This window comes from Salmo trutta, chromosome 8 (assembly GCF_901001165.1).
Source record: "Salmo trutta chromosome 8, fSalTru1.1, whole genome shotgun sequence".
NCBI lineage: Eukaryota > Metazoa > Chordata > Actinopteri > Salmoniformes > Salmonidae > Salmo > Salmo trutta.
Window position 1 is genome coordinate 39,255,756 of NC_042964.1, and position 27,111 is coordinate 39,282,866.

Here is a 27,111-nt window from a genome sequence, read left to right on the forward strand (position 1 = left end):
CCATATTATGAAAAGTGGTCCCTTTCAATTGCTACCATGGTTATGCATATGTTTCTTCAAAATTTGAACATGGCCCTATCCATAGAGGCCAAGTCCCCACGAGTGTAAAGGGTTAAGGAGTAGAAAAAGGCTATTCAAGAAACACTTAGACTACATGCTGCCATACGGAGTGCAATCATGAGAATTTGGGGAGGAAATCATCACTTGAACTGTAGTAAACACAGAGTTCCATTCCATCCCAGAAGTCCTGAAGAACCCCTGAATTGAGTAGCATGAGTGCATAATTAACACAGCGGTGCACAGGTTCAATGGGCCGTAACCATGGCAAATCAGCAGAGCAGCACACAGGGGTAATGTTTGCATGGCGTGCAGACTGTGTGGAGGTTTTTGTAGGTTGGGAGGGTTACTCTAGGTCATCTGGATTGGCCAAAAACACAGTACTCAGTGTCTGGGGGCCTGAGAGACAGACCAGCGAGATGCAAGGCTTCTCACAGCCTGTATACACACGTGCACAATACAAGCCTTTGTCTTTACAAACGCCTGCAGGCGAGTAAGTCACCAAAACATTACAGAGCACTAAAATAACCACTGTGTCTTCTACAAAACAGCTTTAAAAAGGCAATAATATGTCTTAGTAGAAATCCACTTTTTTCGAGCTGAAAGACGATTGCCAGAGCTTACCCACGATGTTGGACAACACTAAGTCAATAAGTCATTGTTTAAGTCAAAGTAGAATATATTTGAGCTTGAAGTGACAACCCCGAACTGCCCACTTCGTGCAACTTCGTGCCAATGCTGTGTCTTTTCCTATGGAATGACATGCAAATTATTTTTAGCATACGTTTCATTTCAGGGCTGGGTTTACATCAAAATGGTACCACCCACCAGCATGGCATTGTTTATTAATCCGAAACACCTGCAAAGTTTGCAAGTCGCAACTAAGCTGAGCAATATAATAGAGAATATTTGGCTACAGCAAAGATGGCGGATAAATAAAGATAGTTCATTCAGGCTGTTAACCATTGAAAAACATTGTCAGTTCCGGTCTAGTTAATGGGTTGGGTCTCCCAATGACACCAATGCAACAGCAGCTGGGTCTGGTCTACTTAGTTCATTGACTTTAATTGAACCAGAAGAAAAAAAAAAAAAACGGGTGTCTGGCTTCCTCTTCCTTCTCTGGCTATAGCTTTTAACCATAGGCAGCCAAGTGTAGGCTGAGCCATTGCACAAATTAAAATAGGGGGTACAAATTTATGTTTTTGCACCTCCGCTTTTTTACTAGCCAATTATCAAAGTTCATTGCACTTATTTAAAATTGCGTGTGATATGATTGCATTTTGGAATCATGTTCCCGCAAGATGAATGGTTTTGAACACAATCCACTGCTTTGATTGGTGCTGCTAGAAATCAAGTGTCCACGAACTTGTTTATCTAGCTTGTGCTGTTGTTACATCAAGTATTAGTGTTTCGTGTCCGATGCGCTCAGGGTGTTGTTACATATCATTTGCGGCATGCAGTCATTGTAGCCAATAATTTCACTTCCCCTAGCTGTGAGAACTATAGCATGAGCCTACCAAAGGTTTCACCGTGTCCATTACAATGTAGAAAATGTGTCTCTAGTCCAAACCGTTCAATAGTTAGCAGGGGCGCAACTTTGGTCTTCTCCAGTTGGATAAACACTCCAAACAGCCTACTCGACCGCTCGGAGGCATCCGCATGGTCCTAAAGCACACCGCTGCCTCGTTTTGTATAACATTCCAATGATAAAACTGGAGGGGACAAAAATGCAATTGCAGCTGGGGGGGGGGGGGGGGGCGTCCCCAGTGAAAGTTGCGCCCCTGATAGTTAGGCTATTCATATTACCGGAGCTTCACCTTATTCTTTCCCGGCCACAATTTATGAACGATGCCAAAACTTTGGAGATACAATAGATGGCAAAGACACTGCGCTCCCCTATCCACCCGTGGAAAAGTTTTCCCTACATTCTTATGACAAATCCAACTCCAGAACCAGCCATAGCCTAGCTGGCTAATCTTTTGAATGCAGTGTAGCAACAAATAACATTAGTTAGCCGGATAAGGTTAGCATGCTAGCCAGCTACACTGACAGCTGTTGGTGCCCTACTTATTATTATTTGTCCACGCCATGTGGAAAGCACCCACAGCATTTCCCCCCCCAATTCTTGAATATGTATTAGCAGCCTGCGTCATTCTGCAGAGGTGGAACCTAAACGTCAATTTCCGCTAAAGGACAAGAATTACATCGAAATAGGGGTGGCATTGCCCTCTGGTGGGGGCCTTTAAGGCCAGTTTGTAAAACACATTTGAAAGAGGAAGAATTCCAATTGGCAACATTATAGGGGGGTGTTGTCTAGGTGTGGTTTTAGCCAGCATGCCTCACCTGTCTGAACATCGATGACCATCTGATGACCTCCCCTCATCCCTGGTCTGTTGTCATCCTCATTACCTGGAGAGAGCGATGGAGCCGGAGAAAGGGGTTGAGGGAAAGGAGGGAATAAAATGTAGGAGAGGGATGGAGTGTTGAAGGAAAATGGAGGAGCAGAAGAGAAAGGGGGGCAGGGATTTTTTTTTATTCATCGCTATAGACCGGTAGTGTACAGCATACCATAGCATTTTGTTAATGAGAACACATTTCCTACTTGAATAGTTTGTCTCACTGTTCATGTCATCTGGGCTTGGCTCTTGGGCGGTTGTACCTTTGTTACACTTGGGGATGATCTGACTCCATCTTGGCTTGTACTCTTGCTGACTGATGTACTGGTTAAATAAACCGTCTACAGAGGAAAAGGTCAAACACAGGAAGATTGTCCAGATGATTTTAGCCAGGAGATAGAAGTGAATAGTTTTGTTACCTTTCCAACCTCAAAAAGAAAGTATGATGTCAGGATGACATTGCCACGCCCTGTGGTTTCAAATCAATTTGATAAATGAAAAGGTCATGCAGATACATGGGTCGATAATGTAAATAATGAATCACTATGGTATCCACTGAATTCATGAGCTAAATATAAGCCGAGCCAGGTTTAAAGATCTCAGTCATGGGATGGTAGCGGTCTGTAGTTAGTATGATGATTGAGGTCATGTAGTTGTATTGCAGTTGATGTGTACAGAGCAGTAGGTCCAGCCCCCATTGGTCTGTCTGAGGAGGTGTGGGTGACAGGACCTTTGACAGCTTTGTCGATGAGCTCCTCACAGGCATCAAAGTCTCCACGGAGTACCAGGCGGTCGTGGAGATGTGTCAGCATTTGGTGTTCCAACGCGATGCGTGTCTTCTTCTGCAGCGACTCAAAGGCCTCTGTGTAGTTATGCTGCCGGAAGTGCTTCAGGCACAGGCGGATCGCTTCCTGTTCCCGGTACTAGAGGAATACAGGGAAGGAGGCAAGGGGATGGGACACACTCACTGTAATATCGGCTCCATCTTTGTTCAATGTTTTTCATCACAAATGCTATACTTCATATTATAAACTGGGTGGTTCGAGCCCTGAATGCTGATTGGCTGAAAGCTGTGGTATATCAGACCATTTACCACGGGTATGACAAAACATTTTTTTTTTAAACGTTTTACTGTTCTAATTACGTTGGTAACCAGTTTATAACAGCATTAAGGCACCTCAGGGATTTGTGGTATATGGCCAATATACCACGGCAAAGGGCTGTGTCCAGGCAATCCGTGTTGCATCGTACGTAACAGCAGCCTTTAGCCGTGGTATATTGGCCATATACCTCACTTCATCGGGCCTTACTGCTTAATTATAAACTGGGTGGTTTGAGTCCTGAATGCTGATTGGCTGACAGCCGTGGTATATCAGACCTTATACCATAGGTATGATAAAATATTATTGTTACTGCTCTAATTACATTGGTAACCAGTTTATAATATCAATAAGGCACCTCTGGAGTTTGTAGTATATGGCCAATATACCATGGCTAAGGGCTGTATCCAGGCACTCCGCAAATACCACACCCTCTCTGGCCTTATTGCTTAAGTAACCCACTCAGACGGATTCTCTCCCTTAACCCCAACTGTGTATGTGAGTGTGTGCGTCTCAGAGGGAGGCTCACCTTGCTGTACCAGTTAAGGCAGGGCTGCACTACATCAGGTTCCTCTATGCCATGCAGCTCAATGTACCAGATACTGAAGTTAAAACTGGGCCCCCAAGACATCAGAGGCACTGAGAGAGACAGAGAGAACAGTCTATAATTTAAATCATCAACTATTTCGCCATTTTGACTTATTTCCATCTCCAGCCGTGTAGCATCCCTTCACTACAATCATTTTCAAGCTGGACAGAGTCTGTACAACACGTAAGCCCAAGCCTTGGGCCCATTCCATTTCCAAACTCACCTATTTTAACAAATCTGCAGGGAAACATCTGTTGGTCGATCTTGTGTTTCAAGGTGAAGGTCTCCTTGTTGTAGTCATTCTTCAGGCCACTGCAGAGGAATAAATATGGTACAGACAATGAGGTAGGTTATTTATACAGTAAAGAATAACACTTCACTGTCCCTCTGCCCTCGCCCATCACCTGGACAGGAGTTCTGTCATGTTCTCTTCACTCATCCCACCAAACACTTTCAACTTCTTCAGGTTGCACACGTGAGTCTTCTCATACTTCCCAAAGGTGATGCTTTGAACGATCGCTGGCCTTTCCATTTTCAACATTAAGTACTGGAGGGAAAATAGAGGGGAGAATCTGATCAGCGGTCTCTCACAATAATTCATAATGCAGTGTCCGATCTATATTATCAACAAATGACACTGCAGTTTTCATTCTACTGCTCTCCGAGCATGTTTCACAACACTGCAGATGGCACAGACCGCAGAGGAGAAATGCTGTGTATACGAGCTGCTGCGCACTCAAACTATGGGACATGTTCACAGGTCATTGGAGTGGTAACTAGCCTGGGCATATCTGCTAGCGACAGGACAGGGCACTGCCCTGAGCCCTCTGGGAGAGAGAGGGGATAGAGCAGCAGAGATGGAACATCGATTAAATCTGTTTCCCGGAAACCAGGCAACCCACAATCCCCGGAGACCCATGTTTCTACAAATCCTGTAGGTTTAAATGGCTGTGTGAGTGAGCAATAACCATCCACTACCAGAGTGCATCTGCTAGGCTTACTAATGGGTCCTCTGATACGGCTCCATCTTCAACAGTTTTGATCAATAATAAGGCAGACATATTGCATCTCATTAGGTTATCGCCTAGGGTACATTTAACACAGAGGGATTACTCCTAGGCTTGGGTATATCGATCTTTCTTTTTCAAAACAGTCCTGTCCAGTCACCTAAAAACATGGATACTTGATAATGAAAAGACCCGTATCTCAATGATTTGTTGATTCTTGTTGCCACAGAAACCATTATAAAACATTTATATGAAAAGACTCCTTCATTTATTGAATAAAGAAAATAAGCTTTGCGGTGGGGTGATTTATGGGGTACGGCTTTATCATTTGTTCAGTTTAATTATTTTCAAGGCTTTACCTCTCCACAACCTCCTTCTCTTTGAAAAGATAAAAGGGGTTGATGAGAGTTCAACATCTTTATAGTGTGAAAAGTTTGACGTAAACAGACACAGTGGAGTTTTGCCTCTGCCACACTTGAATGTCTAGCTTGGGTGGTTAAGACGGACATGCTTAGTTTCCTCTTGCTGCAAAAACAAACTTTCAATTTCCTCTGCCCGTAACCACAAGACAGTCAAACACGCTACGCTGGGCAACATCCTATTCCCAAAAGAGCAAATGCAAGTCATTGGATGCATATTGAAGATGCGTGCGTTGTCAGCTAACACTTCTATGGGGCAGAAGTCCGTGGATCTTATGAGTCTGGATGGCCAGATAGCAGTTTTTGTCATTGCTGGTAGCTATGTGGGGAATCGTAAGTGACTCGTTTCAACTAGTTTAATCTTTTTCTTGGACTATAGTCTTGTTTTGAGGTGTTTTGCCTGATTTCATGTCAATGCTAAAAAGGCTCAAATTCACTAGCTAACTATCCAACAAGTGTAACGATGTACTTGAGACAACATGTGCTCATTGTGCAAATGTATTTATGCTTTCAATAAATGCTGGAGACTAAATATAGTTTACATGTTGTCAACAATCAAAGCCAACGCGGTCTGTTTGGCCCCATAGTTGAACGCTTTTGTTGCTAAACAACCAACCCGTCTATTAGGCGCAACTATTTTGCAGCCACCAGTGAATTGAGAACACAGATGTATGCAACTGGGCACAGACCCTCTACTGAAGAGCCCCATCCCAAGACAGGTAAGGCAGAAGGCATGGAAGGTGTGTGAGTGACAGGTAGGCCTAAGTATGAGACAGGTGTCTATGAGGGCGGGGCACAGCAGACGTTACCTGTGGAGGGTAGTTGCTCTCAGACGACCACCTGGAGGACTGGTCATTGGGTTTGTCCACCAAGATGTTTCTACACACAGAAAGGGAAAGATGGGAGAAAGAACATGTTTCAGCCAACATGCAACCATTTGTTGTGAGCAAAGGGATAGGGTAATATCCATGTAAAAAGGACCCATGAGCACCACATGTGCAGGGAGTTCATAGCAGCATATCAAATTGGGAGTCAAAAAAGCTAACAGTATATTTTGGGGAAATTAAGGCATAGTTATATTTTCAACCATTTTCCATCTTAAAAATAAGGCATAATTACTTTGATTTCTGGTCAAACAGAAGGAAAATGGGTCTTAGATGGATTCTCTGGTACTTTTGTATACTTTTTAGCCAGTAGTTCTGAAAATAGCACTCACGAGGCATAAGGTGGTCCCTGAAAATTGCATACTACGTCACATGTGATGATACTGTATGTGCAACACGTCACGGCTCTCTCACTCACTCTACTGTGCGGGTATCTTGTGTATCTTGCTAGCTGTCTCATATGGCGAGGGGCTGAAGCTCATTGGTTGAACACGAATTGCTAGGGGGCAGACCCACGTGGAGGAAAATGGTGCAGCACAGCTTCCAGAAAAACTGTTCCTTTCGAACTAGGAATTTCGTGGCTAATTGAAGTGAGACAGTGATTCTGCATGTATGAACTAAACATTGACACATCTAGCCCAAAGCAGGAGGTTTAAGTAGTTGCCAAAGTACCGGAGCATGTCTTTAAACAGGTATTAGAAATGCATCAAAACACAATAATATTATTGAAGTTAAGAACTTATATCAACACACATTTAGTTTAGGAGAAATTACTTTCTGTAAGTTTAAAAAACATTGCCTTGTGATTCTGTTACCAAAAACCCACATATCTTTAAGATAGCTTCTAATTTCTCTCCTGGGCTGACATTAACATTTTTTGACAGATTTTATTTTTATTTTTTTTAACTTGTCCGAAAGCTCAAGACCCCCCCCCCCCCCCCCGGAAAATGGTGTTGTATGATGCAAGGACCCACTTCGCAAAATAACATTTCATTATCACTGGTATTGACAATGGAATGCTGCTGCTCTCTGATCCCATGTATTATACAGTACACTGGCGACCTGTCATTCAGGGCAGGTGGGGCAGAGCCTGTTTTGAGACCCACATTTTTTGCATGTTATTGTGTCACATATCAGTTTGCAAACAATGTAAAAAAAAAAAGTGAATAAAACCTCATACAATGCAGGTGTTCAGCCTAGCTCAGTGCTTTCTGTGGTGGTGGGGCAAGCCAGCAGAAAATATGGAATGTTGCACCGTGATTGGCTCAGTGTTCTGTTACTCATGGGGACACTACGTCACCGCCAAGTCTAAGAGTAGAGCTAGAAAATTCAAGCCCCCTGGGTGCTGCCATAGAGTTACATTTGAAGTGCCCATCCAAGAAGGCTCAAGGTCATTGGCCACAGATAAAAGTACATCAAACCACATCTTATCTACAGTAGCTTTGATTGGACTTATTATGTCAACATCATACCTTCAAAATCTTAGCTGGCAATCATCATCATGAATCAAGTCGACAATCTACTGGCAAATCCTTTTTAATCCTTGTCATATGAAGAGAAATAATGAAGAGAAATGATAGATAAAACGTATCGGTGCTCATCGGCTATTGGACATAAACATTACACAACAAGTTGGAAATCGCAAATTCAACAATGAATGGTATAGAAGGAATCAGTGGCTAACTGCAAGCCTTGCAAAGCAATCATTATCCTGCTATTCAGTGGAGTGGCAGTAGGTCCCAAGTCCAAGATTATGGGTCTCTTTACCTAGTTTAAAATTATAAACATTCAACATTGGCCATGCTGTTAATAAACCATGATTTATGCTGCGCCCAAAACAACTTAACCCAGAACTGCAAAATCTGACTTTAGTGAGTTCAAGACTACTGGAAACTCTGGAAAAAACGAGCTACAACTGAGAAATAACGTTTTGAACTTTCATCCAACTCGGAATTGTGAAATTCGGGCCTCTTTCTAGAGCGACGACTTGAAAATCACTGACATCATCATGATTCACAACTCCCCCCCCCCCCCAGAGTTCCCAGTTGTCTTGAAAGCACCATAAATACAGAGAATAACAGACTTTGATGACAAAATTTGCCCAAAAGGACCAACGTGCCACCTTCCTGTTCAAGTGAGCACAGCACAACAAGGTGAGTCCAAAAATGTATTGTACGCTGCTGCGTAAATTATATAATATGTCAGGGAGATATGTATACTGTAGATAAGAAAGTAATACTAAGTGTATGTTGTGTAGTAATCTGTTAGCAGCCCATGTGCCTCACCCTAATAATTTGGTCCATTTCCTCCTATTTCCTACTATTCTGACTTGGTGGTGCACATGTAGCCTATAGCCTGTTTTACAGAAATGTCATCATCATATCTTGTAAGAGCTTTCATTGTCTGCTTATATGCCCCCATTATTTATCCTACGGTTGACTTGGTGTACAGGGAGAATACTGAATTCTGTCACTGCACATTTCAAAAGTGCTGAGCAAATAGTTATACTGGCTACATCTGTCCTAGCTCGCTCATTAATGTCTTAACGGAAATTACGGATTGCCTCTTATCCGCTTGTCGTCCCCTTATGCCATAGTTTGCACATCTCAGTTGTCAGTAGAAAACACATTTGTTTAAGCAAGTCAACCATATCAGCTGTTTTTTTTTTAAAGGCGGTAAATGAGACTGAATGAACTGTTTCGCTGCCAGACAAGGCTCCACTGTTAGCCAGATGTAGCAGTGGTAAGGTGTTGGAACTGCTGTTGGGACAGCTTTATGTAGGTCCTAACAGTTTGTGGACACTGTCACCGTTATAATTAATGTATTGTTTAGTGTTGTGTCTTTGCTGGCATGTATCCCTTGTTTGTTTTTTTGCCCCACCAAGATTTACATGCGAAAATCGCCACTGATACAGCATCTCTTGCCGTTGTGGCCTTAACCAAGGCACTTGCATCTTGAGCTGGCCTTAATGGCCAAGTACTCTTAGAATCTCCAACTGGCACAGACAGAAGAGGACTGGCCGCCCCTCAGAGCCCGGATCCTCCCTAGGTTTCTTCCTAGGTTCCTGCCTTCTAGGAGTTTTTCCAAGCCATCTGCATAGCTGGCTGTTTGGGGTTTTAGGCTGGGTTTCTATAAAAGCACTTTGTGACATCTGCTGATGTAAAAAGGGCTTTATAAATACATTTGATTTAATTTGATTGACTTACCCCCCCAAAGTAAAATACTGCACCGATAGGCTAATGTATAAAACATGTGGTCTGTCAACCCTCCATCTGGAGAGCTACTGGGGTGTCCAGGCTTTTGACACAACCCTGCTCTAACAAACCAGAGTCAGCATATCATGGTCCTGTTGAACAGCTAATATTTTACAATGTGATGTGCTCGAGCAGGGCTGGAGCAAAAGCCTGCACACCCAGTAGCTCTCCTGGAATTTCATGGAGGATGGTTGGCCACCCGGCAACAGAATTACAACCAAATACTTTAAGTTTTTATAAAATAATTCCCTCATTCAATGAACCAGGGATCAAATGGCTAAGGCAGGCACGAGGTAGTGAACTTGTTTATCTATTTGTAAGGTTAAAATATTCAGTGTTCAGGGAAGATCTTGACAGCATAGGAGTTACTTGTCAATTAGGAAATTACAATAATATATATTTTTTTTAAACTGTCATAATTACATGGCCAGTATTGAATAGAGGAGAATCTTAACCAATTTTGAGAGCTTGAGAGACATACGGCTTTACAACCGGAGTATGCAGTATCCCGTATGAACTGCGTGCAGTCCATTTGCGATTATACACGAGTGCCGGTGGAAAGTTATTTTAGGACATCGGACATGACATTAATAAATGCTAATAGCTAAATAGTTAACTAGTGAGATAGTCAATTCAAAACATAGCATAGTTTGGCTGGTTATCTTTATTTTACATGCTGCGCAAATATCTCTCCCGCAATCTCCTCTGACAACCGCCCACTGGCACAGGCAGGTGATGCACACACCATGACTTTTCCAGGATTTTCATTGCTGACCAAAAATCTGCTATAACTGGGTAAATAACTCACTAACTAGAAATTAATATCAACCAATGTGCACACGTGGCTAGGGTCACTTTAAATTTTAAAAAATGCATCTTGTGACTGCATGATTTAAAGACAGCTCGTGCCCGTCAATGCAGGTCTACAATAATTATACTCCGATGCGTTCTGTAGAGATTTGTAGGCCAGTGGCCAACACATCGCATCCGGAGCACACTGATCCAATTCTGATCGGAGTAGACTAATTGTTTGATATTCAGATTTCTTTAACGTTTCCATTCGGGCAACTTAAAATCTATATTCTTCTTGTCCGACTATTTTTATTACTTGCCCCGGACAAGTGGACAAGCGTTAATGTCGAGCCCTGCTCTCCCTCATGAGGGAGGATAATGATAGTTCACAGAAGTAACAAGTGAAGGTAGACCTACCAATTAGGCAAGTTGGTGTTTTTCCTGATATACATTTCGGTTTATGACTTATTAACGGACTAAAACTCGTAATACTGTTACTAAATCAGAGTAGTCACAAACTGCAGTTGGGTCACCTACTGTCCTCCCTTATGTTCAGCTCATTTGTTTTCTTTTTCTGTCATCTGGTTGTCAATGCAAGAGAGTGACAGTCTGGACAACAAAAAGTTGAGTATTGTTCAGTAAAATTCAGTAATGTAGAGAACACTAGAGTACAGTATAATGTACTGTGCGACACTACTGTACTGTAATTTGATGTCTAAACTTGTGAAACATAGAAGTCCATGATTATATCAGATTTGGTTCAGTCTGGACCAACCAAATGTGGTCGTGTTTGGGAGCGGAGCTCATTAGAATAATAGCCAGTGTGTCAAATAATACCTATATATGCAAAGGATGATATTGCATATTTCTACCTTTGTGTAGAATTATGCATTTCTATGTAGTACAGATCAGAGACCAATGATCAGGGTTCAGCGGTATCCAGATATGCCATCCCATCCCGGGATAGACGGTATTACGGTAGCGCACACAACTTATTATGTTTTTTTTTTTCAAACGTAAAAAAAGCCCCAAAGAATGTACTTACCAGATTGCTAACAAGTACTAAGAAATTCTCATAGCGGATGCTAGGTAAATGTTAACGAGCGCATGCAAATATTTACTACTTGGACAGACAACTCAGCTCATAAAGTTATGCAAGTACAAAACAAATATTAGGCAGCAGGGGATTGTCTCTGCTGCTGCTACCAAGAAGCATGATCTTGCAAGCTTAGTTAACATTAGCTATTTAGCAACATTCACAAGTTATGTGGCAAAACCCAGCTGAAGAGAATTTATTTGGCAGATCTTAAATAGTTAACATAATAGTTAAGATATATAGCTGGAAAAGATTAGTAGTGAATTTCATACAAGTGTAACTTGATCAACACACTTAAGTTGCGCTGCAGGAGAGACTCACATTACAAAGCTCCTATTTTGCTGTTGTGCTTCTTTATAAACAAACACACGTGACTGGCTCAAACCACTGTTTTGCGAAACTAGTACTGGTAAGCTTATAATTAAAAAATGATCTAACATGCGAAATGATGAATGCGATCTGCACTATCCATTGCTAGGGCTGGTCGGTATACCGGCATTGATGCACGGACCGGTTTGGGTTTTTACTTTACCTTCTATAACGGTATTTGAATGTTTTTGTTTGTTAAATGTGATACGCAGTGTGTAACGTCCATTTTTATAGTTTATTTCGCTACTTGAGTCATCTTTCGCCACTCTCACTCTCCATGCCACTTTCCACACAGACCAACATTTGCTGTCCCTCGACCACGAGACACTTGCCTTCAGTCTGCATGGTTCATGCAGCATATATTTAATAATTTTAAAAATAATTTTAAATTATAAAGTTTACCAGTACTAGTTCCGCAAAATAGTGGTTTGAGCCAGTCACGTGTGTTTGTTGATTGACGACAACGATGCAGTTGTCTCTTTGCTTATAAATCTACTATCATTTTGTAATTACACAATTAGCTTGTGTTTCTTACATCTGAAAAGAGCTAGTTTGTCTTTTATCAAGTTGTTCCTAAATCTTCCTATGATTGTTAGCTGCTAATGCTAAACGCTAGCCAATAAAATGTACTGAGTAAGAACAAGCGTAATTAGCTATACAGCCTGATAATCAGTGATGGTGTAGACCTAAATCAGCATGTTGTTTGTGCAACAGTACCTTCTAAATTAAAGAGGAATACGCAAAGCAAGAATTCGTTAGCTACATGAAGTAGCTAAGAGAAAATATTCAATGTAGCCAAAGATTATAGGGTCCCCTAGGAAACACCTATCAACACTTTAGTTCCTACCCGGTCAACTCTTCCCTGACATTTTCATTTGTCGTCATGTCAAACACTTTATTAAAAGTGCCCACTATTATATTCTAACTATATAATTAGAATATACATTCTATTTCCATGATTCCAACAGTTAACCTAAGTGTTTTGCTCTAAATTGCATGTAAAATTGCAACATTTGGTTAAAAGTAAGGCCCAGATTGCTTGCCCATATCGTGCAGCCCTACGTGGCAGTGTGGAAATGATCTCAAATGCAAAAACTGATGAAAATCATTACTTTTTGGGGGTTGAAGCTAGAGGTCAACCGATTAATCGGAATGGCCGATTAATTAGGGCCGATTTCAAGTTTTCATAACAATCGGTAATCGGTATTTTTAGCCACCGATTTGCCGATTTAAAAAAAAATATATTTTTTAACTAGGCAAGTCAGTTAAGAACACATTCTTATTTTCAATGACGGCCTAGGAACGGTGGGTTAACTGCCTTGTTCAGGGGCAGAACGACAGATTTTTACCTTGTCAGCTTGGGGATGCAACCTTACGGTTAACTAGTCCAACGCTCTAACCACCTGCTTTACATTGCACTCCACGAGGAGCCTGCCTGTTACACGAATGCAATAAGAAACCTAGGTAAGTTGCTAGCTAGCATTAAACTTGTTTTTATAAGATAATCAATCAATCAATCAATCATAATCACTAGTTAACTACACATGGTTGATGATATTACTAGTTTGTCTAGCCTGTCCTGCGTTGCATATAATCGATGCGCATTCGCGAAAAAGGTCTGTTGTTGCTCCAACTTGTACCTAACCATAAACATCAATGTCTTTCTTAAAATCAATACACAAGTATATATTTTTAAACCTGCATCTTTAGTTAATATTGCCTGCTAACATGAATTTATTTTAACAAGGGAAAATGTGTCACCTCTGCAACAGTCAGGGTATATGCAGCAGTTTGGGCCGCCTGGCTCGTTGCGAACTGTGAAGACTATTTCTTCCTAACAAAGACAGCCGACTTCGCCAAACGGGGGATGATTTAACAAAAGCGCATTTGCGAAAAAAACAATTGTTGCACGACTGTACCTAACCATAAACATCAATGCCTTTCTTAAAATCAATACACAGAAGTATATATTTTTAAAACTGCATATTTAGCTAAAAGAAATCCAGGTTAGCAGGCAATATTAACCAGGTGAAATTGTCACTTCTCTTCCGTTCATTGCACGCAGAGTCAGGGTATATGCAACAGTTTGGGCCGCCTGGCTCATTGCGAACTAATTTGCCAGAATTTTACATAATTATGACATAACATTGAAGGTTGTGCAATGCAACAGGAACATTTAGACTTATGGATGCCACCCGTTACATAAAATAAGGAACGGTTCCGTATTTCACTGAAAGAATAAACGTGATAGTTTCCGGATTCGACCATATTAATGACCTAAGGCTTGTGTTTCTGTGTGTTATTATGTTATAATTAAGTCTATGATTTGATAGAGCAGTCTGACTGAGCGATGGTAGGCAGCAGCAGGCTCGTAAGCATTCATTCAAAATAGCACTTTCGTGCGTTTTGCCAGAAGCCCTTCGCAATGCATTGCGCCGTTTATGACTTCAAGCCTATCAACTCCCAAGATTAGGCTGGTGTAACCGATATGAAATGGCTAGCTAGTTAGCCGGGTGCGCGCTAATAGCGTTTCAAACGTCACTCGCTCTGAGACTTGGAGTAGTTGTTTCCCTTGCTCTACATGGGTAACGCTGCTTCGAAGGTGGCTGTTGTCGATGTGTTCCTGGTTCGAGCCCAGGTAGGAGCGAGGAGAGGGACGGAAGCTATACTGTTACACTGGCAATACTAAAGTGCCTATAAGAACATCCAATAGTCAAAGGTATATGAAATACAAAATCGTATAGAGAGAAATAGTCCTATAATTCCTATAATAACTACAACCTAAAACTTCTTACCTGGGAATATTGAAGACTCATGTTAAAAGGAACCACCAGCTTTCGTATGTTCTCATGTTCTGAGCAAGGAACTTAAACTTTAGCTTTCTTACATGGCACATAATGCACTTTTACTTTCTTCTCCAACACTGTGTTTTTGCATTATTTAAACCAAACATGTTTCATTATTTATTTGAGGCTAAATTGATTTTATTGATGTATTATATTAAGTTAAAATAAGTGTTCATTCAGTATTGTTGTAATTGTCATTATTACAAATAAATAAAACCGTCCGATTAAATCGGTATCGGCTTTGTTGATCCTCCAATAATCGGTATCGAAAAATCAGAATCGGTCGACCTCTAGTTGAAGCTGAATTTAACTGTATAAAACAATCAGAATGGAGAATGGAGAAAGACCCATTGAAATCTCTTAGAATGTACGTGTTGCTACCATAGGGTCACACACTACCCATAAAGCAAATGTAGAACTTTATTATTAAAAAAAAACATACAACACCATCATACCGTAAATTATATATTTTTTAATACTGTGATATATTTTGTCCATATAGCCCAGCCCTACCTAGTGCACAAGTTGACCGGAGGTATTTATATAGCCCTAATATTCAAAGCCCCAAAAACGTCACTTACCAGAATGCTAACAAATACTAAGGAATCATCATAGAGAATGCTAACTATACTGTACAAAAACATAAAAGCAACATGTTAAGTGATCACAGAATTTTTCCATACACACAAAAAGCTTACTTCTCTCAAATTGCGCACAAATTTGTTTACATCCCTGTTAGTGAACATTTCTCCTTTGCCAAGATAATCCATCCCCCTGACAGGTGTGGCATATCAAGAAGCTGATTAAACAGCATGATCATTACACAGGTGGCATGCTGACTGCAGGAATGTCCACCAGAGCTGTTGCCAGATAATTTTATGTTAATTTCTCTACCATAGAGAATTTGGCAATAAGTCCAACCAGCCTCAAAACTGCAGACCAGGTCTAACCAAGCCAGCCCAGTACCTCCACATCTAGCTTCTTAACCTGCGGGATTGTCTGAGACCAGCCTCCCGGATACCTGATGAAACTGAGTATTCCTGTCTGTAATAAAGCTCTTTAGTGGGGGGAAAACTTCCTGTATATAGTCATGTTAACAGCATCACTGTGAGATATGAAATACAAGTGATAGTGCAATCACTACCTATAAAATGTACATGCTAAATTATTAAGTGATGTGCAGTCGTATTCAAGTCCTGATTGGTCAATAAGCTTATTTGACATATAAAAGTGTTATTTAACTTGTTAAATAACTAAATGGACTGTGACTTGAAAGGCGTTCCTAATTTGTTCCGGCATTGGCCAGAGCAAATTAGGCCTACTGATAATGACCTCACGTCCCTCATCATCCAACATGGAATGGTATTGTGAGAGAGGCAGTGATACTACTGTCTTCAAGGCTGCAATTACAAAGGCAGACCAAATCTGGTATTTTTTTCACTAATCGATAAGGACAAATACCCATTAGTGGAAAAAAATATTAGAATTGAGCTGCCTGTGTGAACGCAGCCCAAGAAACATATTTTCAGCCAGTTCCAAGCTAATTAGTGCTGAAAATTGCAATTCCACGCGTTAAAAGAGCGGGATAATAGGGTCCATAAATAGCCGACTGTACAGGCATTTCCTATGGTGTAAGGTTACCCAGCAATGCCATAGAGACAAACTAGCTCGCTACCTAACGTTAGCTAGTTCTCCCTTTGGCTTTGCACGAACGGGTACAGAACAGTCAGACTAAACATGCCTACAAAAAGTGTAGGTGAAAAAAAGTTGCCATCTAGTATGATTAGTTAACTATTTAGCTCATATAAAAAGTCATGAGTGGTTTTGGTTACCAACTAACTTAGTGGTGGTGTTGGCATGCTCGTCTAGTTTGCGAGCTCGCTAACTTAACTAGCTAGCTTTTTTTAAACAACTCGTTAGTACAGCTGTTAGATAGTTACCAGTATCGGCTTTACACTGCATGGCAAAACGTCACACAGTACACAAAAATAATACATTTAGCTGACTATGCGTGCATTTTGTTTACTCGAGTAAATCTAACTAGCTAACGTTATCCCCGTTGCCTAACTGTGGAGTAGTTAGCTCGCAGTCAAGCTAGGCCGTGGAGAGACGATTCGATGCACTGTGGCAGTTAATGAGACCTGCAGCCACGAAAACAAATACATACATGTGGTCAACGTATGTGTGCATTACTCACTCTGGTAAATATGTGGAGGAATAAGAGCTCCATTTAAAAACACTGAAGGAGAGGACTCTGTTCTCTGGAACGACCGCCATCTTGTTGCAGAAAATAACAAGCAGCAAAAGCTCGAGTGACAGCTCTTAAAGAGACAATACACTTTAATTCGATTAATGCGTTTGGTTACATCGGTCAAGTTCAATAATAGAGAAAACTGTTCCAAATACTTATGAGGACATGATATTGATTAGTGACCCTGAAAATGTGCATGGAACACTTGCACCAAGTTATTTCAACTTTCAGACTGCTTCCATTAGTTATGCATTTGGCTTAGTGTGTGTGTGTGTGTGTGTGTGTGTGTGTTATCGTCGCAACAGGTTTCTCCTGACACCTATTTTACCTGCAGAAAAAATATAGTTTATAAACTTTTAGAAGCTATTCAGTATAGGCTTGAGTATAGGCTTGTCTCATATGTGTTGCACATTGAGACACTGAACAGCATCAATAGAATTTAGAATATGTTTGAAATACTGTATCTCTCAAAGATATACAACCGGTATTACCTCACACAAGCAGGACTGATGTTTCCTCCTGTGTTTGGTTTTCCTTATTCATTTTTAACATAGGCCCATATCTTTTAGTTCCCAATGTGTTTCCCACCAAACTCGTGATGATGAGGATATCACAGGATAATAGAGTCACTGCTTCATTCTTATGTCATCTTCCCTGATCTCAGTTCCAGCCTGTAAGTCACAGGGCACATGAATCCTCATCACCCTTTCCAGTCAGCATGAGACAATAACTGACCCCCCCAGACACACACACCTCTCTCTCTCTCTCTCTCTCTCTCTCTCTCTCTCTCTCTCTCTCTCTCTCTCTCTCTCTAACCTATGGGGCAATGACTGTACTGATTCGATCTTGATTTCTTGTTTCTAGTTTTTGATTATTTGTGTGGTTGTTTGACATTTTTCTGCACTGTTAGGAGCTAGTAAGACAAGCATTTTGCTGCACACGTTATAACATCTGCATAACTGTGTATGCAGACCAATAAACTTTGATTCGATTTTTATTTGGTTTACTATTAGGCTATTATATTATTGCAACAACAATAATCTTATTATAAATAAAGCCTCATATAATTGTATATCAATTACTGAAAACAATAATAGCCATGACTTTCTGAGCGTCAACCAGGCTTTGATCATCCCATATTTCGAAAGGACCATCTCCGTGTCAAAGACACCGGTGAATCATCTCCAAGTGGATTACCAGGAAGCTTCTTGATGTAAGAAATGCAAGACAATGTCATTTCTTCTAAGTGCACGAGCAGCACTTGGCACAGGAACCTGTTAATTTACCATAAATGAAGTGGAGGGGCACTTTTTATTCCTGACTTTTTTGTCCAATGCACAGCGGACAAGGGATTATTGAGTGACATTGAGAAGTATAGGCTATATAAAATTATGACTCCTTTTGTAAACTATTCTATTTCATTTTTCACTTACTCAGTTAAGTATTCGAAATTTGGTAAAATTATAGGCTACATGTTTATCATAAAACATATATTAACCTATAGGCCTATGGACCACGAGGTCACTAGACACTGCATTGGTCCTATAATAGCAATAAATGCACCTGCTCCTCTCATTCCTGAGTCATGGTCAAGTTGATGTTATAGCCTACACATGAGCTCATATATGCGGGAAATAACTCACTATGTGAATCTTTTGGAGACTTATACTATTATGTAGGCTAGCTTATATTATATGGGCCAGAACTTGGACGCTGTAGTCTTTATTATGCGATTAATGGCTCATTGCTGTTTTCAGAGCGCAGTGGACTTCCCCCTGCCCATAGTGACTGCGCATGGACTGGATCACGTGGGAGGTCCCTTTAAGTTTCCATTGAAAGGCTTGGCCATGTCACATGATGGTCATGATATAATGAAATAGCAGGAAAACAGAGACGGAGTGTACCCTGAGCTGATAAAAAAAAAAATCTACGCACTCATCTGCAATAACACCCGCGCAATTGCCTCGGAGCAACTGGGGACCAAGTCGGGGACAGTGGCGGTCCAGAATACGTCCCCATCGGACGGGACATGTCTGTCGATTAGCGATTGTACCTGCAGATATTAAGCACTTTTTGAAGGGGAAGATCCCTTGAAAGTGCGTGTTTATTCCATCCATCTACCTGGGAGTGGAATCGGTGCTCATCTCACGTGAGTAAACTTATTTATATAATGTCCCAGATGGTTGATACGCAGCTGGGTAGAGGCACTGTTTCTCTATGCTCTTCTCAGCTGTCATTTCTGCGCGTTACCGCAGGTGCTTTCCGTGCGTTATTTTGGCTTTCTCGTGTTGATACAGCGGAGGAATCGCATTGTGTTCTGTGTTTTCTGTAAGTGCGTGATACGAAAATTCGTATATCTTGTGGCTGAACAGATTTTTTTTTTATTTTCTGCCAGATTTTTGCTCTACAGCTTTGCCAATGTCCGCATTCCAGTTTGTGTTGCGCAGATTGAAGTTGAAGTAAGCTCGACAACTGGGTCTTTGCTTTCTACACATATTTCATAGCCTATTGAATGTATGTTGTTTAAAAAAGAATGCCTATAGGTCGTCCACCTCACCCATATCTTGAAGGATGGCACCGCAACAACACACAGACCGCTGTCTGGTCCAAGGCTAGAAAATACGAGCAAGAAAATGTTTTGTTTAAACTAAAATTGAAGTCGCCACTATAGTCTGATTTTGCGTTGTCGAGACAGGTTATTTGGAGCTTGCATTGACAGTCGAGAGGGCGGCATTTTTATGAGGACGCACTTTCATAACTTGTGATGTTCAGATCTCTCCAATTGTCATCATTACGCAACATTAACAGAACATAACTACTCATCTTTTTGAATTATTGCCGATTGTGATGTAAAATATTGGGTAGAAAAATCATTCATAACCTGGTTAAAGTGTATTTCTGTTAAATAATTGTAAAGTTCTAGAATTAACCGGGTAGCCTTTATATGTCCGATGCATGGAGAACTTTCTACTGTCAAATCGGAAACTGCGTAGCTGTAGGACCGTCCGCATTTGATACATCCTATACCCCCCTGTTAGCCTACAGGTGGGGCCAAATCCATTATCAGCATGTTCTACAATCCCTCTGTCGGACGGGGACGGGATGTTAAGGAAATGTGGCAATAACATGCGACGTCACTGCCTTGTACAATATGTCGGAGTAATGTCAGGGACAAATGAGCGTTCAAAACAGGTAGGAATTCGAAAATCTCAGACTTCAGTGTGTTCATGATAACTGGGAACTCGAAAAAAAACTCTCTGAAAGGGAAAAATCGTTTTGAAAGTTCATCCAACTTGGAATTCCAAGTCGGAATCTCGGGCATATTCATAGACCTTGGATTTACCAACCTGAATATTTTTTTATTTTATTTTATTGAACCTTTATTTAACTAGGCAAGTCAGTTAAGAACAAATTCATATTTGCAATGATTGCCTACCAAAAGGCAAAAGGCACTCCTACAGGATGGGGGCTGGGATATATATTGTAGCGACCCGCACAGACAGTTGTGGGTTATGTGTTAGGGTATTAGTGGGTTGTGTCGTACTTACCAGTGTTCGCGGGGTCATGCCAATCAACTTGCTATCTGCCAATCACGGGAATGCCTGGAATGTTCGGATACCGGGCAGCCTGGTGGTTGGCGGAGTGGCGTGAAGGGGGGTTGGGCAGGGGATGGAGCATTGGAAGTTAAGACCGGGTTTAGCCATTGTTCTCTCTCTTACGTCTGGGCTTCACAAGAGAAGGTCACGGTTCGTTTGTAGGGTACCTTTCATTTATTTGGCGTGGGCTACGGCCAAACAGTAGCCTGTGTTAAGTTGTGTTAATAAACCGTCCATTCGTTAACTCCATCCTCTGTCTGGACAATTGTTCCTTCATGATCTAGTCAGGTCATTACAATATATATATATATATATATATATATATATATATTTTATTATTATTATTATTATTATTTTATTTTTTTTAACTTTAGCCGGCAGCTGTGATATGTGCTGAGAGAAGGACAGTGTACTGTCTAGCCATACTCCTTAAAACAAACTCCAGGGAGGGGCCAGCTGAGTATAAAACTGTATCATCTGCATATAAATGGATTAGAGAGCTTCCTACTGCCTGAGCTATGTTGTTAATGTAAATTGAGAAGAGCGTGGGCCTAGGATTGAGCCTTGGGGTACTCCCTTGGTGACAGGCAGTGGCTGAGACAGCAAATTTTCAGACTTTATACACAGCACTCTTTGAGAGAGGTAGTTACCAAACCAGGCCAAAGACCCCTCAGAGACACCAATACTCCTTAGCCGTCCCACAAGAATGGAATGGTCTACCGTATCAAAAGCTTTGACCAAGTCAATAAAAATAGCAGCACAACATTGCTTAGAATCAAGGGCAATGGAGACATCATTGAGGACCTTTAAGGTTGCAGTGACACATCCATATCCTGAGCAGAAAACAGATTGCATACCAGAGAGAATACCATAGACATCAAGAAGGCCAGTCAGTTGATTATTGACAAGTTTTTCCAACACTTTTGATAAACAGGGCAAAATAGAAAAAGGCCTATAACAGTTGGGATCAGCTTGATCTCTCCCTTTAAATAAAGGACTAACCATGTCTGCCTTCCAAGCAATGGGAACCTCCCCAGAAAGGAGAGACATGTTAAAAAGTCGGAGATAGGCTTGGCGATGATGGGGGCAGCAACCTTTAATGAAGAAAGGGTCTAAACCATCTGACCCAGATGTTTTTTTTGGGCTCAAGTTTCAGGAGCTCCTTTAGCACCACAGATTCAGTGACTGCCTGCACTGAGAAACTTTGTAGCGGGGCAGGGGAAAAGAGGGAGAAGCATTGGGGATAGTCGCATTAGAAGGGGTGGGAGATGAGGAAATGTTGGACGGGCAAGGAGGCATGGCTGAGTCAAATAGGAATCCTGACTTAATGATGTGGTGATTAAAGAACTCAGACATGTGCTTCTTGTCAGTAACAACCACATCATCAACTTTAAGGGACATGGGCAGCTGTGAGGAGGAGGGTTTATTCTCCAGGTCTTTAACCGAATATCACTGACACCATGATTTGACATTGTTGTTTTCCGAGTTCCCAGTTCTCTTGAATACACAAAAAAATACTTGCAACTGACCGCCTTTGGAACGAGCACAGAGCGCGGGAATGCGCATCTCCATCTCCTTTGCACGTATGTGACAAGACCTGGACAGACCAATGGCCAATTGATAGATTGTAACATTGCCCAGGACAACTACATTTTATCATTGTTTTTGAGTGTGTATAAGAAAAGAGCACATCAGTGTAGTCTAAATCTCTATCCATCTCATCCCTTTAAATCTGACAAGGTAACCAACAACCAGGTGTTTACCTCTACATTGAATTCCCTTTATCCACAAAAACTAGCCTAAGAGCCAAAACACAGGTGGCATGAACTCTCCTCCTGTCACAGCAGAGCAGGCTGACATCCCTCTGTACAGTATAAGGAAATATGCTTTTTAGAGATGGGGCTCTCTAACCCAGCACTCTCAGTAAACACAGCCATAGCTGCAGGAAGTAGGGGTGCTGAGGGTGCTGCAGCGCCCTCCTAAAATATCAGAATGAAAAAAAGAAGAAGAATTTAAAAAATAAAATAAAATAGCGCAGCACCCTCAAACTACTTCCCGTGGCTATGAACACAGCTATAAAAATGCTCTCATGTCCTGTCCTGTCAGCAAAACTAGTAAGATAGTAATGTACACATAGCTACATGCCTTTCTCCACTATAGGTTACCTTTTTTTGCTCACAACTCTATGCAGGCTTAAGGCTGTACCTACTGCGGTCCATTGTCCATTTATGACTTTATTTATTGATTGAGTCACTGCCAGCCTGAATCACTTTACATAAAAAGAGGAAGCATTGAAGGACGTGGTAAATTTCACAGGAATCGAGCTCTTTTTCATGTAACACCTTGGGGTGTGTGTGTGTCTGTGTGCATGTCTCTTTGTGTGTGTGTTTTGGTGTAGGTTTCCATTTCTGTGGTATTACAGGTGTGTTATTCTAGAGAAATGTTGATGTATTGTCCTCTTTTAATATGTTTCCTTTAATCTTGTGTTGGACCAGCATTTAATTAATTCTGAGGGATTTTGGTTTTGTTCCTCATGTTCTTGTCAACAAAGTGCCAAATTGGCCAAAATTCTAGACCTCAGCTCAATCTGATAATTCATAATCTAGCTATTGAGCAAATTGAAGAGACTAAATTACTTGGTGTCACCTTGGATAGTAAACTGTCATGGTCAAAATGTATTGGTTCAATTGTTGTGAAGATGGGGAGAGGTCTGTAATTGATAAAGAGATTCTATGCTTTTTGACACCACACCCCACAATGCAAGTCCTGCAGGCTCTAGTTTTATCTTATCTTGATTATTGCACAGTCATATGGTCAGTTGCGGCAAAGAAGGACCTAGAAAAACTGCAGCTGACCCAGAACAGAGCAGCACGTCTTGCTCTTCACTGTAATCAGAGGGCTAATAGCAATACTATGCATGCCAGTCTCTCTTGGCTAAAAGTAGAAACTGAATGCATCACTTCCTGTTTTTAAAAGAAACATTAATGTGTTCAAAATTCCAAATTGTTTGCATAGTCGACATACACACAGAACTGACACACACACTTACCGTACCAGACATGCCACCAGGGGTCATTTCACAGTTCCCAAATCCAGAACAAATTCAAGAAAACGTACAGTATTATAAAGAGCCACGATTGCATGAAACTCCCTTCCATCTCAGATTGCTCAAGTGAACAACAAACCTGGTTTAAAAAAACAGATAAAGCAACACCTCACCACACGCCTCTCCCCTATTTGACCTAGATATTTTATGTGTCTGTACTGTACTGTACTGTACTGTATCGTTCCAGCCATTATTATGAGCCGTCCTCCCATCAGCAGCCTCCACTGATGTACTGATATGTAGGCTATGTGGGATGTTTAAAATGTATGTAGTTCTGTTCTTGAGCTGTTCTTGTCTATTAATATTCTGTATATGTCAGGTTTCATGCTTTATATGGACCCCAGGAAGAGTATTTGCTACTATCGCAACAGCTAATGGGGATCCTAATAAAATACCCCAAATAAACAGTTGTCAACAACAAGCAGAAGAAATGTGAATGAAGCATGTTTGAGTTGAGCAGGGTTGACATTCCAAAGCGTTGAGTGAGATTGAGTGTGTCAGCATAACTCATGTTATTATAGTTGTTATTAGTGGGGATATTCTAACACCCATTTCAAAGGAGAGGTTCAGGGATATAAGCAGTTGTTTCCTCTGGCGGGTGCATGACTTAGCTAAACTATGCGCTGCACTTCACTACAGAGGAAGCAGCAAGATTAGTGACATGTTTAAAATGGCTAGAGTGTCACTCAAGTACTGAAGTGTATTTGTGTGTGTGTGTGTGTGTGTGTGTGTGTGTGTGTGTGTGTGTGTGTGTGTGTGTGTGTCTGGTGTACGTCCATGCTGAAACCGACATCGCAGTCTGCGTCACAGGCCATGTATGAAGTCCAGTGTTGACAGTCTCCCTGTTACAGGCCAAATAGGTCTGTTCTTGTCCATTACAACAAACATACCATTTAATTGAATGATATGTTGTTGTGTTTGTCTTTTAGCCACGGCTGTATTTAAAGTTGAAGCACACAGACAACGCCTGTGTCTGGGTAATTTGCAGCAGACTGCAATTTAATTCCTGTCCTCTTTCCCCTCCCTCTCTTCCTCCCTCTCTTCCTCCCTAACTCCATAAGCCATCACTACTGGTGAGTCAACAGTAGCTCAGCAAATGTTACTTGAAAACACTTGGATTGCAGACTGATGTGAGTACAGAGATCACTGAGGTTGGTGGTTTCACTGTGTGTGGGATGTTGTTGAATTATTGCATTTCCTCCGGCAGGTGTGTTGTACTCAGTGTTGGTGTGTGTTGCTAGTTATACATTCGTCTCTGTATGTATCTGTGTGCCTCTGAGTAGGAGACAGCTGGTTTCTAACCCAGCTGTTAAAGTTTTATTTCCGCTTGGTGCTTGTGGTTGTGATTAACAACTCCCTTGTGTGTGTGTATGTGTGTGTGTGTGTGTGTGTGCGACTGTGTGTGTGTGTGCGCTTATGCAAACGAGCATGGGTGCGCTTGTGTTTACATCTCACAGTGTACTAGGAGGGGAAGTGACGCAGGAAGCAGCAGAAGAACAAGATCTGCAGACATTAGGCTACACTGTTGCAGAGAAACGGAGGGAGAAACGGAGGGAGACAGAGAGGGAGACAGATGGAGAGAGAAACTAGCTGTACGTGCGGCGCTGCTGAAATGCTCCATCATTTGCCTCTGCTCACAAGAAACAGACGTAGACAAGTTTAGTGCGTCTGTTGGAGTGTGCGTCTGTTTGAGTGTGTGTCTATGTTTGATAACAAGATGTTAACCGTAACGTGGCATGGCATTTGTGTATCCAGAGCCCTCCCTGTTCCTGCTCTCAGCAAACTCTACTGTTGCCAGAGCTACAACAGCTCAAACAGAGTTCTAAGTCTCTCTTGAACACTAATCTAGACTGTTCTAGAATGGAAGGGTTTTAGCCCTGAGGTGAGCAGCTGGCTCTAGTCTAGAGCAGGTTGATTCCAGAACCGAGCAGTCTGGTGGATGGGTATGCAGTGTCAGTGTGTCTGGGCTGGCAGAGTTGGCACAGGGGTGTCCTGGGGAGGGTGTGAAATGTAACCTCAGTAGGGTACTGGCAAACGAGGAGAAAACTCCTGCCCGCACCTTTATTTAATGAAAAATGATATGTCTACAAATTGCCTGAAAAGATCTCCCTTATGTAACGTAAGTCGCTCTGGATAAGAGCGTCTGCTAAATGACTTAAATGTAAATGTAAATGTAACAAAGGTTTTCAACCTTTTTTAATTTCCATATCAGTTATTTATCATTCTGACAATAACTGCAGTTGCATTCGGGTCTTTGTCAGTGGGTAAATGTTATGTAAAAATTATAAAACAACTCTGGCAACGCTGTCTAAATGGGTGGGCCCACCAATTAAGCATACTGGAATTTGGATGAGAGAGAGAGGGAGAAAGAGACCGAGAGATGAATAAAGAGAGGTGAAAGAAAGAGCGAGCGAATGAGTGAGAGGGTTGGTTGTCAAGCTGACCGGGAGAGGGGTGGGTTGGGTAGGGAGCGGGATGCATTTTCACACAGCAGTCACATGAGCTGTACTTGGCAGCCGCCATTTGCTTTGATTCTGTCCAGCCAGGGAGAACAAGACGTTCTCATTCCGGAACCCATCCCGGACCCTGGCCTGCCATGAGGAAGTGGAGCAGTCGTTAAAAGAGAGAGCGAGAGAAAGCATGGAGCCTCATTCAACCCAGAGTGAGAGTTAGAGGGGAAGTGCAGAATGCTACGGCTAGCTAAGTAGGCCACAGGCACAGCGACTGTCACATGAACGCTGCTGCAGCGTTAGCCATTCTCTAGTGTATGTGTTGCCACAGAGTGGAAGAAAGAGTTCATCATTTACTGTACATTAGACCTAATGGGGTTGGCTATATATGGAGAAAGACAGAGTGCTTTAGGTAAAGCAGGGCAGTGACTAGCTACGTCAGAGCTTCTAATATCCTGTGAAAGACAAATATCGACAGTCAAACTTAGGTATTTGATTAAAAAAAAGAAAAGGAAAATTCAGATGGCTTCTTGATGACCCCCCCCCACGATCACATGACCCTTGGATCTCAATAACCACTAGATGAAGTGGAAGTACTATTGTTCCCTTATAGATGAAATCCACAGTAGGGGAAACGGTGCCACGGTCCGCCCCACGGCCGTTGTTATTGTTTTTGTTTTGTTGTCAAAGCAGAGCTGGGAAGCGTTGTGCATCATGGTAAAAGCATTCCAGCTTTAAACACTAGTTAATGATCTCTCTAACTCACCTAGTTAAAATACAGAAAAAACCCTGAGAAGAAATCAAATGTTAAGGGATTGTGTCCAGTCAGAGAGGAAAAGGGGAAGCAAGAGGCTCCGTTCCCATCAAAATCTGTCTACGTGAGAATACAGCGATAAGCA

The 27,111-nt window shown here is 41.6% G+C and overlaps 1 protein-coding gene and 1 long non-coding RNA gene across 5 annotated transcripts in view; one reads left to right on the forward strand and one right to left on the reverse strand.

Moving 5' to 3' along the window:
- LOC115198873 (muskelin) overlaps positions 1 to 17,120 on the reverse strand; it is a 32,275-nt gene extending 15,155 nt beyond the window's left edge. The window contains exons 1-8 of one of the 3 annotated variants that reach the window (XM_029761261.1): positions 17,007 to 17,120; positions 6,378 to 6,447; positions 4,547 to 4,689; positions 4,366 to 4,454; positions 4,083 to 4,192; positions 3,184 to 3,376; positions 2,717 to 2,794; positions 2,401 to 2,466 (exon numbers count right to left, since the gene is read on the reverse strand). In XM_029761261.1, the coding sequence (XP_029617121.1) occupies positions 2,401 to 2,466; positions 2,717 to 2,794; positions 3,184 to 3,376; positions 4,083 to 4,192; positions 4,366 to 4,454; positions 4,547 to 4,689; positions 6,378 to 6,447; positions 17,007 to 17,086 (829 nt within the window). In that variant the 5' untranslated portion in view covers positions 17,087 to 17,120. Of the gene's footprint in view, positions 1 to 2,400; positions 2,467 to 2,659; positions 2,795 to 3,183; positions 3,377 to 4,082; positions 4,193 to 4,365; positions 4,455 to 4,546; positions 4,690 to 6,377; positions 6,448 to 17,006 lie in introns of all 3 variants that reach the window. The other 2 variants (XM_029761260.1, XM_029761259.1) reach the window with 2 other exon arrangements.
- A 1,468-nt stretch (positions 17,121 to 18,588) lies between these two features.
- LOC115198876 (uncharacterized) lies at positions 18,589 to 26,151 on the forward strand. Of its 2 annotated transcripts, none has more exons than XR_003879308.1 (2): positions 18,589 to 19,209; positions 24,561 to 26,151. It is a non-coding gene; the product is annotated as an uncharacterized LOC115198876 (long non-coding RNA). The 2 variants fall into 2 exon arrangements; XR_003879309.1 differs by having other exon boundaries at positions 18,590 to 19,209; positions 24,824 to 26,151.
- The last annotated feature ends 960 nt before the right edge of the window (positions 26,152 to 27,111 follow it).